We start from the raw sequence: 12965 nt of genomic DNA, 5'->3' as shown, positions 1-12965 counted from the left end.
AAAACAGCCTTTAAAAGGCCAAGCGCTTTGCCGCATGACCCGGAGGGCACCCCCTCATTATCAGTGCTCTGGCTCACCGCTGACGGCCGTCACACAACAAATTCGGGGCAAAGCCGCTCTCCTGTTGGGCCAAGCAGCGGATTTGGGGGTCCTGCTGCAGGCACCCAGCGAGCCCCCCCAAAATCACCCAGTTAAAAGCAACCCCCCTCCCCAGCAGGCTGCTTTTAACCCCTGCTCCTCACGGGCAGCTCTTATCTCCGGGGCTGCGGCCAAAGACGACGACGCAGCGGGGAAAAGGCAATTTTGGGGAGCAGGAGGCTGTGTCACCCCGCAAGGAGAAACCAAATCGGCCAGGACTGAGCACCGCCGGGCTGCCGAGAGGGAGGAAGCTCAGGAAACGAGACTGATAAAGAGCAAAAAGTTGTGATTTCCTCATCTTCCTTAAAAAAAAAAAGAAAAAAAAGGAAAGTTCAACTCATCATAAATGGGTGGGTTTAGGGAAGTCGGGCGAGAAGCTCGTGACCGAGGTCACCAGGGACTGTGCAGCGTGACAGCCACTGAAGCTGGGTCGGTGACCGCGGTCACTGGTCCCAGCTGCCCCAGGTGCTGCACTGCTCCCTGGTTGAGTTTCTTGGCCCCCCCGTTCCCCAAAAACCATCAGCGAGAGAACAGGTCCTCCTGGGTAAAAAATAACGGGACACCAGTCACAACGCAGAGCGCTAACTCCAGGACAAGGTTTGATTTCTACAGGAGAAAGCCAGAGCTTTTCTTCAAACAAAGGACACTGCACAGTAACGTAGAACTCAGATTTAATAAGTCGAACTCAGTCCTAGAAACCCTGCCAGGCAGAAATGCCACTTTAAAAAAAAAAAAAAAAGAGTTTGTTTTTATTTCACACTGGCACAAAAAGTATCCTTCGTTGAAAACCACCGTGATCCGTTGCCCTCGCAGCCTTTACCTGTGCTTCGTTTCCACACGCGCGCTCTCACCCAGCCTCGCGTCCGACAGGCAGCCAGAGACAGGCGTAGGTGCAGGCGGCGAGGAAAGGAGGGCAGCTGGAGCGATCAAGTTCCAGCAAAACTACAAAGGGCAGAAGCAGAATGAAATCCTCCAAGCTGCAAACAGCGCAAGTCCGCAGCAAGAACTGCGGCGGGCTGAGCTTTCACATTTATTTACGAACGCAGTTGACACCGTCCGTCGGGAACGGCCGGCTCCTGGGCGGTAAGCCTTTGAAACACCGAATTCCCACAAAATCAGTTTAAATCCGCGCTCGTTTGCGGCAGGCACAAGTACAAAGCAACGCTGAGCTCCAAATTCCCTGCTTTCAAACCCCCGAGACCCCGCAGCTGCCAAACGCGGGGAGAGGAAGGTTCAGAGCCGTGCGCGGAGGAGGAGGAAGGTCTAATTCACACGGACCCTTCGCGCGTCCCCAGCGGCGCTGCACTTACTGAGGCCGTCTTCATTCAGCCTGCGGTGTTTTGGTATCGCTTTGCTGTAGGTGGCCTCAGCTGCCAGCAAATAAAAATCTGCACAACAGAGAAAGCGCGTTTCGAAGGTTTCAATCCCTTTGCCTCCTACTAGTGCAAGTTACAGAGGTGGAAGCCTTATCTGTGCGTTCCTCACAAAGAACTCTCCTTTTATTTTTTTTTTTAATCAAGGCCTGCTTTGAAACAAGCCAGTGACACGCTGTCACTGAACCAAAGTGGAATAAATTAATTGCACAGAACTAATTAGTTTACCCTGAAAGGACCCGACACAGTGCTAAGCTTCACAACAGCTGCAAGAGTCAACTCTCAATCTTTGGGAGTCCGGTTTCCCTACCAAAAGCTAGTTCTTTGGAAGCGAAGAGGAAGGCAGGCCCAGCAGGACCCTGACTTTGGGAAGGGACCCGTGTGCTTGCACATCCGCAACGCCCCAAGAGGGTTTCGCGGATAGGCCAGCAGCGCAGCCCAGCTGCACATGGAAAAGCACGGAAGGGACCCAGAGCTTTCGAACTTCTCCCACCAGTCACTCGTGATCCCTCTGCTTCCATTTGAAAATTCCTGGTCCCTTCCAGGACTCCATCTGCACCACCATCCGCCCACAGAAGGCATCGGCGGCGTCCTCAGGGCTTGGCTTTGGCTGCGCCTCGCGTGGACGGGGGTGGCAGAGGCAGCGGATCCGGGGCAGCCGTGGAGTTGGTGCTGCAGTCCACGTAGTGGTACGTTTCCAAAGCGCTCTGCGTCACGTGGCCGATGTACAAGAGCTTCACCGACGTCCTGGGAGGGGGGAGAGCAGTTTAGCGGGGACAGGACCTGCGACTGCAATCCCTCTATCGACATAAAAAAGACCCAGCAGGTTTCACACTCGTCACAGAACTCCTCTTCCCCCTCGAAAGCTACAGACGCTCTCAGATTTTGGCTCAAGATCGCTCGCTGCAGCGGGCAGGGATACGCAGAGCTGGCGAGCGCAGCCTCCGGAGCACACCACCCCCCACGTGAACGCTCGGCGTGGAGCAATCTGGTGTCTTCTCCTCTCTATCTTACATTTCACCCAACTCCGTCAACTGGCCTGGGTTAAAAGCTGACACAGTGAACCAGGCCGGGGTGCTTGCCAAGCAGAAATTTTCTTCGTGTACCCTAGATCTGCTGCGGCAGCAATTCCCTTTTGAGTCAGGAGGCGAGCAGAGAACCACCTACCTCATGAAGATCACTATGTTATGTACCTTCACCTTGGGAAACGTGCAAAAGAAACTGGAAGAGACCAACACAAAGAAATGGGTCAGCACGGGCTAAGCAGGGTTGCAGAGACACTTGCGTTTCTCGGTACGGTATTTTCCCGCTGGTGCTAACTCAACTCGAGACACGGTCCAAAAAAAAAAAAAAAAAAACCACGTCACGACATCCCGACAAAGCGGCCTTTCAAGTCATTTCTAGCAAACAGTTACTTTCCAGGAAGTTAGCAGAAAGCAAGTCATTTCCAGAGCAAATTTTAATTAAAGCAGCTGAGACCCACCCTTTTCCCCAGCTAGAGAGAGCAGTAAATCCTTACTACACATAAGAGAAGGGTCCACCCAGCTCCGCCTTCACAGTGAAATTCACCTGTAAGAGATAAAAGAAAAATTCATCCACATGCAGCTTGAGTACTCATTTAAATCCACCCCTTTCAGAGTTTTTTCTATTTGCTGTTGCCTTTCAGCTGGTGCACATAAAGCACAGGCCACTCTGGCCATGAGACTACTTTGCCAAGCAAAGCTTTAAGGTGTAGACAGGCTACCATCAAGTTAACTCGCAGTAGCGCACGGGTTTCATACAATATAAGCGTCACCGAATCAAGTTAAGCGCAACGAAAGACAAATACCAGTTTGTCACTCAGCGGCTGGATGCTGGAGACGTTGGTGATCTGCTGGGTTCCCACCACGGTGTTCATGTACTGCACCTGACTGGTCAGGCTGGTCACCGTCACCGAGTAGAAGTTGGAGTTCCTGATCCGTAAGGTGGCCTGGATGGAAAAAAAAAGGGGAGATGGGAGTAGCTGTGACCTTCCTGGCAGCTCAGCAAAGAATTTATCCTCTCGGGAACACAGGCGCATGAGAACTTTACCGTGATGGCAAGAATGACAACGGAGTTCTTCTTGTCGAACCAAACCTGAACCACTTTAATACCGTCGTCATCCACCAGGACGGAGTGTGGGAAGAGGAAGAACACCACCAGCCCCGAGATCAGCAGGCAGAGCAGCACGGACAGCAGGACGTACAGCTTCCTGGAAGAGGCAGGGAAGGGGTCACCTCCTCTGCCCTAACACAGCGCCTGCAGCTGCAAGAGACCTCGGATCTGAAACCCAACCTAGGCAGCAAACAACACGTTATCTGTTCTTCCCTGGAAGAGATACAGAAGTGCTGCTCTAACGTTTTCGATACCCGAAATGGCTCAAAACCGTCACCCTTTAAACAGTTTATTTTTTGGTAATGAGTAACCAAAGAATCATTTTTGCCCCCCTAGTGTTTTCACAATCTCATATTTTTCTGTTAGTCAGGCAGTTTCTTTCTAAAAGCTTCAGTAAAGGGCGCGGGGACGAGGCGTGTGAGTAGGAGCATTGTTTCCACGTTCACCCCACAGTGGGATTTCACAGGAAGTATTTAAAGTTAACGCTTTAAATTGTATTTGTTGGCACACTCGGATGAAAACAAACCGCTAGATGAAGGGGAGGCTGCAGACCGGGTGAAGTGCTTAGTTGTGGGGGTAAACAACAAAAGAGCCCTGTTTGCTCTTTGCAAAGATGCAATTACTCTCTTACTACACACTCACGTTCTCTGGGGACGAAGCCGTTGGTCGCTGTAGGGTATCAGAGCCACCAACTCATTTACCTGCTCTGGAAAGCAAAAGGAACAGGTTAACCGATTCCATACGCGTGCAAGGTCGCTCACGTAAATAAGCAACGTTTTCTTTTCGTATTTAAGCCTGAGAGGAGCAGTCACCTGTGGGAATGCAGCCAGTGCCTTGGCAAGTGGGGCAGGTGATGCTGTCCTGACCTGTGAACTCAACATACGGAAACTTGGCAATGTCTTCCACACGGTCTCGGCTATCGAGTAAGTCATCGTCATCATCCTCCTCAGCCTTCCTCCTCTGCCTTGAGGTAGCGTTATTAACAGAGAGGGAAAGCACAGAACCCATCGTAGCTGCTGTAGAAAAGCCGCATAACCTAGGACAGAGACAGCAAAAGGGGTCCTGGTCATTCAATGGGTTTTGAAACTGCTCTGGCCAACAAGGAAACCCTACCCTGAATTACAGGCGCGAAGGGAACAACCTTCCCCCCCAGAGACCCATCCCAACACCCCTGAGAGAAACACCCCCCCACAGAGACACCTTCCCGGGGGGTCCAACACCCACCGCAGGGAGCCTCCCCCCCAGGGAGGACTTCCACAGCACCCTACAAAAGGGGAAACCCTACTCAGGGACACCTCGGCAGAGGCTCATTTCCAGACAGCCCCCCCCAAACAGAGACAGCCCCCCCCCCCCCAAACAGAGACAATGTCATCATCCCCCCCCAAACCCCAAAAACCTCCACAAAGACAGACCTACACCCCTCAGGACCCCCCAAAGCAGAGCCATACCACTCCTCCACAACCAACCATGCCTTCTTGGACACCCCCCCACCCCAAAAAAGAGACACAACACCCACCCCAACCCCAAAACACCCCCCCCACGGACACCCACAGCCCCTCAGAACCCCCCCAAAAAGGAATGCCCCCCCCAAACGACACCACAGGGACCTGTCCCCCAACATCCCCATGAAGGACACCCCCTCAGAGACCCCCTCCTTAGCCTAGGGACACCCCAAAATATCCCCCTCCCCCCCAAAGCCCGGGGCCCAGCGCAGCCCCTCAGACCCGCAACCGCCGCCTCACCTCCTCCCGCGCAGCCGCCGTCTCTATGACAACGCCGCGAGGCGGCGGTGGGCGGAGCCCAGCCCTCGCCCCACCCCTCCGGCGCAGGCGCGTAGGGCGGGGTGAGGAGGGCGGGTTTCCCAAGACCACGCCCCCTCGCCAACGCCCCGCCCAATCCACGCCCGGGCGGGGCGTTTCGTCACCGCAGTGGGGGGGGAATGGGCGGGGCTTTGTGGGCACCGCCCGGGCGTGGCTCTCCCTCAGTGCGCATGCGCGGGGGGCGCCCCCCCATGGCCCCACCTTTTTGGCGCGGCTGAAGGGCGTGACCGGAACTGCGCATGCGCCGCAGCGGGGGGGCGTTCCCGCGGGTGGGCGGGGCGCGGGGAAATTGGCTGGGCGTGTCCTCGCGCGCATGCGCGCTGTGGGGTTGCCCCGACCCCCCCCCCGCGCATGCGCACGCGCGGGGTGGGGCGCCGGGGCACAACGCGCGTGCGCGGGGGGGGGGCGGCAACGGAGCCCTCCCACACCAGTATGCGGGCACCGGTCCCAGTACGGAACCCGTACACACCAGTATGAGGGCACCGGTCCCAGTACGGAACCCGTACACACCAGTATGCGGGCACCGGTCCCAGTACGGAACCCGTACACACCAGTATGCGGGCACCGGTCCCAGTACGGAACCCGTACACACCAGTATGAGGGCACCGGTCCCAGTATGGAACCGTCCCACACCAGTATGAGGGCACCGGTCCCAGTACGGAACCCGTACACACCAGTATGAGGGCCCCGGTCCCAGTACGGAACCCTCCCACACCAGTATGAGGGCACCGGTCCCAGTACGGAACCCGTACACACCAGTATGAGGGCCCCGGTCCCAGTATGGAACCCGTACACACCACTACACGGGCACTGGCCCCAGTATGGAACCCTCCCACACCAGTATGAGGGCCCCTGTCCCAGTATGGGCCCTTCCACACCAGTATGAGGGCCCGCGTCCCAGTACGGAACTCTCCCACACCAGTATGAGGGCCCCCGTCCCAGTATGGAGCCTTCCCACACCAGTATGAGGGCACCTGTCCCAGTATCGAACCCATACACACCACTATGAGGGCCCCCATCCCAGTATGGACCCCCCCCCCCCCACTATGAGGGCATCCATCCCAGTATGGAGCTTTCCCACACCAGTATGAGGGCTCGTTCATGCTCGTGCAAGCTCGTGTGATGCCATCTGTGCTCGTGCAAGGCCATGGGTGCTTGTGCACGCTCACGCGAGGCTGCGCATGCTTCTGCGAGGTCGTGGGTGCTCGTGCCAGGCCATGTACGCTCGTGCATGCTCGTGCAAGCTCACGTGAGGCCGTGCAAGGCCGCGCGTGTTCGTGCATGCTCGTGCAAAGCTGCACGTGCTTGCAACAGGCCATGCATATTGTGCATGCTTATGCAAAGTCATGCTTGTGTGTGCTTGTGCAAGGCTGTGTGTGCTCGTGCAAGCTCACGTGAGGCCGTGCGTGCCCGCGTGAGGCCGTGCAAGGCCGCGCGTGTTTGTGCATGCTCGTGCAGAGCTGCACGTGCTTGCAACAGGCCATGCGTATTGTGCATGCTTATGCGAAGTCATGCTTGTGTGTGCTTGTGCAAGGCTGTGTGTGCTCGTGCAAGCTCGTGCAAGGCCGTGTGTGCTTCTGCAAGGCTGTGTGTGCTCGTGCAAGCTCACGTGAGGCCGTGCGTGCCCGCGTGAGGCCGTGCAAGGCCGCGCGTGTTCGTGCATGCTCGTGCAAAGCTGCACGTGCTTGCAACAGGCCATGCATATTGTGCATGCTTATGCAAAGTCGTGCTTGTGCGTGCTTGTGCAAGGCTGTGTGTGCTCGTGCAAGCTCATGCAAGGCCGTGCATGCTTGTGCAAGGCTGTGTGTGCTCATGCAAGCTCACGTGAGGCCGTGCGTGCCCGCGTGAGGCCGTGCAAGGCCGCGCGTGTTCGTGCATGCTCGTGCAAAGCTGCACGTGCTTGTGACAGGCCACACATATCGTGCATGCTCATGCAAAGTCGTGCTTGTGCGTGCTTGTGCAAGGCTGTGTGTGCTCGTGCAAGCTCGTGCAAGGCCGTCTGTGCTTCTGCAAGGCTGTGTGTGCTCGTGCAAGCTCGTGCAAGGCCATGCATGCTTGTGTGGGGCTGAGCAGGGCCATGCCTGTTTGTGCACGCTCGTGCGAGCTCATGCAAGCCCGTGCAAGGCTGCACGTGCTTGTGCATGTTTCTACAATGCCGTGCAAGGACGTGTGTTCTTGTGCAAGCTTGCGCAAGGCTGTGCATGCTCGTGCAAACCCACGCGTGCTTGTGTGAGGCCGTGCGTGCTCGTGCAAGCTCGTGTGCGCTTGTGCAAGGTGGCACGGCAATGTGAGCCGGTACGAGGCTGTGCAAGACCGTGCGTACTCGTGCAAAAGGTGCGAGGTCGCGCGAGCCCGGCACGCTCCGTCCTTTGCTGCAGCCTCAGCAGGCGTCAGCTGGGGGTGTCGGTCCGGGGGTCCTCAGCACCCTGAGCCCCGGCTCCGCACCCCGGGGACCCCACCCAACTGCGGGAAAAGCCCAGTTCCCCCAGTTCCCACCCGAAACAGCCCCGCGGGATCTCTGCCCTCGTGACGGCAGCGCCGGGCGCTCGGTCTTCGCTCCATCTCCTTTATGATCCCCTCCCCAACTCTCCTGACGTTTTTATTTCTTATTTTTTTCCAGTTTTACGGCTCAAAGGCGCCGCTGCAGCAGCCGGTTCAGCCCAGCATCGCCCCCAGCACCCCGCGACCCGGCCCTGGTGCCCCGCAGCATCTCGGGTGTTTCTAAACCTCTAAATTTTGGGGGAAAAAAAAGTCCAACCAGCTCCTTCCTCCGACGGCTCCGGGACAGGAGCAAGCGAAAACGCCCCATTTGGGTCAACCTTTATTTAATGAACTCCCTCCTGTGCAAACGCTGGTGGATTTATTTTTTTTTTCCGCCACAATAAACGTGAGAGCTTCTTGGAAAACTGAATTCCTTCCCCTCATAATCACCCAAACCATTAAAATAAAGTTTACGGCAAAATTAAAATATTTCCACCGGCCTCGCGTGCTCCGGAGGCGGACGCCGCCTGCACGCCGCGGTCGTCGGAGCTGCTCTCCCGCGCGTCGCCGATGGAAACTTTATGGATCATTTATTCTCTCCTTCCCAGGAGCAAAATGCCAGGGAGAGGGAGGCTTCCCGGCTCGCCTTCCCCCCGCGCTGATCGCCGCCTCCTCGTTGCGGGCTGCGCGCCTCCCGTTGCCCCCCGAGATGGTTGTTGCATGGCGGAGGAAGGCGCTGGGCGCAGGATTGACCCATGCGGCCGGACGTCTGCATGGATGGATGCTGCAAACGGCGCTTGGAGAGGGGATGGGGAGGGGGAAACCCGCACCGAGCCCCCCGGGGACGGGCTGCGGGGTGAGCTCAACCCTATATTAGACAACAAAGAATCCCCCCCGGGGGGGGGGGAAGAAGCCGCCCCCAAAGAAAACAGTGCAAAACCCCGCAGCAGCCTCCCCTCAGCCCCTCTTGCCGTGTTGTACCCTGGGCTTAATCCCTTTTCTTCCCATTTTTAACCCATTCTCCGCCCCAAGCCAGCGGGGACGGGTGGAAAGGGGGGGCCAAGCCGCGCCCCACCAGCGCATCGCCAGGCCGGCAGGGTTTTGCAACCGCTTCTCGAGAAACCTTCGGTCACCGGGGGATGGAGCAAGCGCCTGAGTCACCCCCAGGAGAGCTGGCTCCGTCCCCGCGCCCCGGTGGGAGCATCGCCGCTGCCGGGGGAGCTGCCGCCGCCGCGGGGCCCCTTTGGCGAAGCCGGCGGCTGCGGCGCAGTTTCCAGTCCAGTTGTGTTTGTGCTTTTTTTTTTTTTCCTTTGTCTGTGTGTCCCACCCCGGCTGCTGAACCATCATCATCCCCCCCCAGCCCCACCGACCCCCAGCCGAGACCCGCCGAGCCGAGGGCCCCCTTCTCCCAGGCTGGAGGAGCGTGAAGACGCCGGCTCGCGGTCACAGCTCTCATCCCACCCCACGCATCGTGCAAGAATTAAATCCTCCCGCATCTCCGCGCATCCCCCGGCTCCCGCGCGGGAGGGATTTTGCAGCCCGCGTGTGCGGCTTCTTGCTGGCACCATGCAAGTCCCGGGGATGCGACGATGAGCGGAGCAGGAAAGCAAGAGCTGTGCCAGTGTCCGGCCCCAGATTCCCTCGTACGAGGTGGATCGAGGGGGGAAAGCAGCAGGAGAGCTGCTGGAAAACAGCTATAACCAGCACAGGTCGTGATAGAGGGAGCAAATTCAATCTCCCATCGGCTGCAAGCCTTCCCCATAGCTTGGGGCATAAACCTGGCCGCAGCTGCAGGAAAAGGTGGGTTTGGCAGGAAAACAGTGTTTTATGGGGTTGAAGAGCACGTCGCACCGGTCCAGGCAAGGCGAGGTCAGTGGGACAACCGCTGCGTGAAGGCTCGGACATATTTTAACATTTAAACGGCTGCGATGGTGGAAATCAGCGGTGCTGGGATGGGTACGTGCAGCCTTGCCCATGCAAAATCACCCCAGCCCCATCCGCAGCCCGCTCCCCACCCTCCCAAAAAAAGTTCTGCGCCACTAAATTGTCTCTAATCAACTCCCATTTCTTCCCAGACGTTGTTTTCTCTCGTCGGCCTCATTAAATCCATTTGAAAACAGTTAGCGAAACGCTTTCCCCACGCAAATTAGAGCTGTTGAACTCGGTGATTGCAGCTGAGGGGCGGTGATTGCCGTCTGCCTCGCTCGTCTGCGTTGGGGGCTCATTTTTTCCGGGGATTTTGGGTTTAGGGGACACTTGATAAACCCTGGGAGCATCACGCCGGGGCTTTCTCGAAGCATTTCTTGCTGGTTTATCCGATGTTGCTGATTGACGCACCCCGGATGGGTTTTTGAGGGTGGAAAGGGAAAAAAACTGCCAAACATCACGAGTTTTTCAGGCTGGGGGTGTAACGTGCCCGAGCGATGGAGTTGGGTTGGGGCTGCGACACCGGCTGAACCGGCTCAGCCCAAACCCCCGCGCTCCGAGTTTGACTCACGGCACCGGGAATGGGATTTTGGGTGGTCAAGGTCAATGCTCGTGACCTGGCTGGTTGCATTGTCCCAAATACCACCAGGTCCCGCAGGAGCAGCCCAACCCAGGTGTCCTTGGCCTCCAGATCTGTGAGGGCTTCGCACAGGCTCGGTTCATGCTCGGGACGTGAAGCCCTGGGTTCTGCACGCCGAGGGCGGCTGCGGGGCCGAGCCGGAGCAGCCTGGAGGCTGCAAACAAGCACGACTCTGCCGGGAACCTGCCCACCCTTGGTCGTACACGTCTCCAGCACTTGGAGCTGCGCCGAGGCCCTCGCGGATGCCGCTGTCTCTAGTCCGGAGGCAGAGAATGAATCAGCTCTCCCGCTGCCCTTAATCTGATCTAAGCATCAGAAAAATATGAGAACTCTCTCAAGGCGGTAATCAGATAGAGGTTTTGCAGTGTGCGGTGGCAGGTCTCTTGGGTGTCCTCCCGAAAACAGGAGAGGGAGGTGAGCCCAGCAAATACTGCAGCTGCGGAAGCCGGATGGAGTTTGTTTGCCAGGTGATGAACGCGGCGAGCGCTCCAAGGGCCTGGTGGCTTGTTACTTAGAAATCTGGAAGGGAAGGAGCCTCTGAAGCACCGCCAGCTCCGGGGATGGAGCTCTGCAACCCCTGGACTTCCAGGAGACACCAGAGCAAAGGCGAAATGCGGTGGGGACACTCAAACGTGCTCAGGACCCAATGCTGCAGGGAGACAGTTTGCCCGGGAGTGCTGGGGGGGGCACTATTGTACTGGTGGTGCTTGCCCTGTCCCAGTAAGGGACTGGCCACAGGCCAGGAGGAAATGGGTAAGCTGCCTGAGCCCACTGGGCTTTTTGTAGGGGTTATAGCCCCAAAAGTGCCAGGCAGCGGCCCCCCAAAAGCCCCCAGCGGCCTCCCTGAAGCCCCTGGCAGAGCACGGGGCTCCCCACAAGCCAGGGGAGCGGGGCAGCGCGGGCAGGGGCTGGGCCGAAGGCGGGGACCGGGCCGCGCAGGGGCGTTTGCGGCGGTTGCGGCCCCCGAGGCGGGCAGCCGCGGGGGAGCCCCCCGGCGCTGCAGGCGGCCACGTGCAATCTCCCGCCAGCCCTCGCCACGCCCCCAGTGGGCGGGAATTCGCTCAGCACGAACCTTATATGGTGCTGGTAGGCGGTGCCGGAGCGGGCACGCCCCCTCGGGGGAGGTGCCGAGGCGGTGCCGTGCTGGCATTGGCGGGGGCGGAGAGGGGCGTGTCTCGGTGGGGGCGTGGCCCCGGCGAGGGGCGGGGCGCGGCGCCGGCCGGTTCCCGTCAAAAGGCGGGTCCGGGGCGGCGGGGGGGCGGCGGTGCCGGGAGCGCAGGTACCGGGGCTGGGGGGCGCCGGTACCGGGGCTGGGGGGCGCCGGGGGCCCGCGGGGACGCTGTTTCTGAGGGAAACCCCCCCTCGGTGCCCCCCGTGGGCCGGGTCTCGGGGGCGGCAGTGGCTCTGGTGGTCGCCGGGACACGGGTGGTGCCGACCGGGGGTGGGCAGGGGGCAACTGTTGCCGTGGGGAGCCCCTCGGTGCCCCCACGGACCGGGGGACACGGGTGGGGGGGGGACACCGATGCCCCCTGTGGCCGGAGGGACACTGGCATGGGTCATTCCCGGGTATCCTGTGCCTTCTCCCTGCTGGTTGGGGGGTCCTGGGGGGCTATGGGGGGTGCACTGAGTTCCCCTGAGGTTTGGGGGTCCCCCAGTGCTCTGCGTGCTCCCTGGTTTGGGGTCCCATGTGGGTATGGGGTTCCCCATCCTGGTTTGGGGATCCTGTGTATGTTTGGGCCCCTCCAGGTTGGGGGTCCCATGTGAGACCCCCTGACCCCCAGTGTCTCCCCTCAGCTGGGGGCTCTCAGGGCTGCTAAGGGCTTCCCCTGCCAAAACTGGGGTGCCCTTAGAGTTGGGGGGGTGCCCCTGTCCCTCTCAGCCTCCCTGTGAGTTGTGGGGGTGGCCCCTGGTTTTGGGGGTGTCAGGGCTCCCCCCAGTGCTGCCCGGTCTCTGGTCTGACCACCCCTTGCTGGGCCCAGAGGTGAGGGTTCAGCTTGGAGCTGTGGGGTGGCTGTGTTGGGGGTGCCTTCCTTCCCCCCTAAATTCTGGCTGCCTTAACCCTTTCTGGGCTGGCTGGTGGTTGCCCCTGGGGTCAGCATGAGGATGGGGAGAAGCTGGATGCAGTCATGAACCCCTTGTTGGTGTGAACCCCCCTCTCCCCTCTGCAGCCCTGAGTCCCTTCCTGAGCTTCACCCTCCATCCCCCATCATGGGGAGTCACCCCCATCCCCTCTCCCTCTGTCCCATCCCTGTGTGTCTGTTTCTGGGGCTCCCCAGGCTCTTTCTGGGGGGGCTCTGAAGCTGCTGAATTACCTGGGTGCTGCTGGGGTGTTTAACTGGTGTGTTAGGGTTTCCAGCCTGTTTCTTATCAACAGGCTGGTTTCTGATTCAGATAAGTGCCTGATTAATGATCAGCTTTAAAATGTATCTTAATCTCCCAATTAAGCACTTTTCT

At 58.9% G+C, this 12965-nt stretch overlaps 2 protein-coding genes across 3 annotated transcripts in view; one reads left to right on the top strand and one right to left on the bottom strand.

The window, feature by feature from the left end:
* Positions 1–2104: 2104 nt before the first annotated feature.
* On the bottom strand, positions 2105–4652 carry TMEM106C (transmembrane protein 106C; the record flags this gene model as incomplete). Its single annotated transcript, XM_082332339.1, has 7 exons — positions 2105–2258; positions 2679–2732; positions 3031–3080; positions 3340–3480; positions 3582–3741; positions 4287–4350; positions 4457–4652. 7 exons carry the CDS (start codon positions 4650–4652, stop codon positions 2105–2107), a joined length of 819 nt encoding a protein of 272 aa, XP_082188465.1.
* A 7122-nt stretch (positions 4653–11774) lies between these two features.
* Positions 11775–12965, top strand: part of VDR (vitamin D receptor) — a 39193-nt gene continuing 38002 nt past the window's right edge. The window contains exon 1 of one of the 2 annotated variants that reach the window (XM_082332314.1): positions 11775–11790. The gene's annotated coding sequence lies outside the window, so the exon portion shown is untranslated. The remainder of the gene's footprint in view (positions 11791–12965) is intronic. The other variant, XM_082332315.1, reaches the window with a different exon arrangement.

This window comes from Platalea leucorodia (genome assembly GCF_965183815.1).
Source record: "Platalea leucorodia genome assembly, chromosome: 23".
In the NCBI taxonomy this organism is placed as follows: domain Eukaryota; kingdom Metazoa; phylum Chordata; class Aves; order Pelecaniformes; family Threskiornithidae; genus Platalea; species Platalea leucorodia.
Note: the sequence above shows the minus strand (reverse complement) of the source record. Positions and strands in the feature narration are given on the sequence as shown.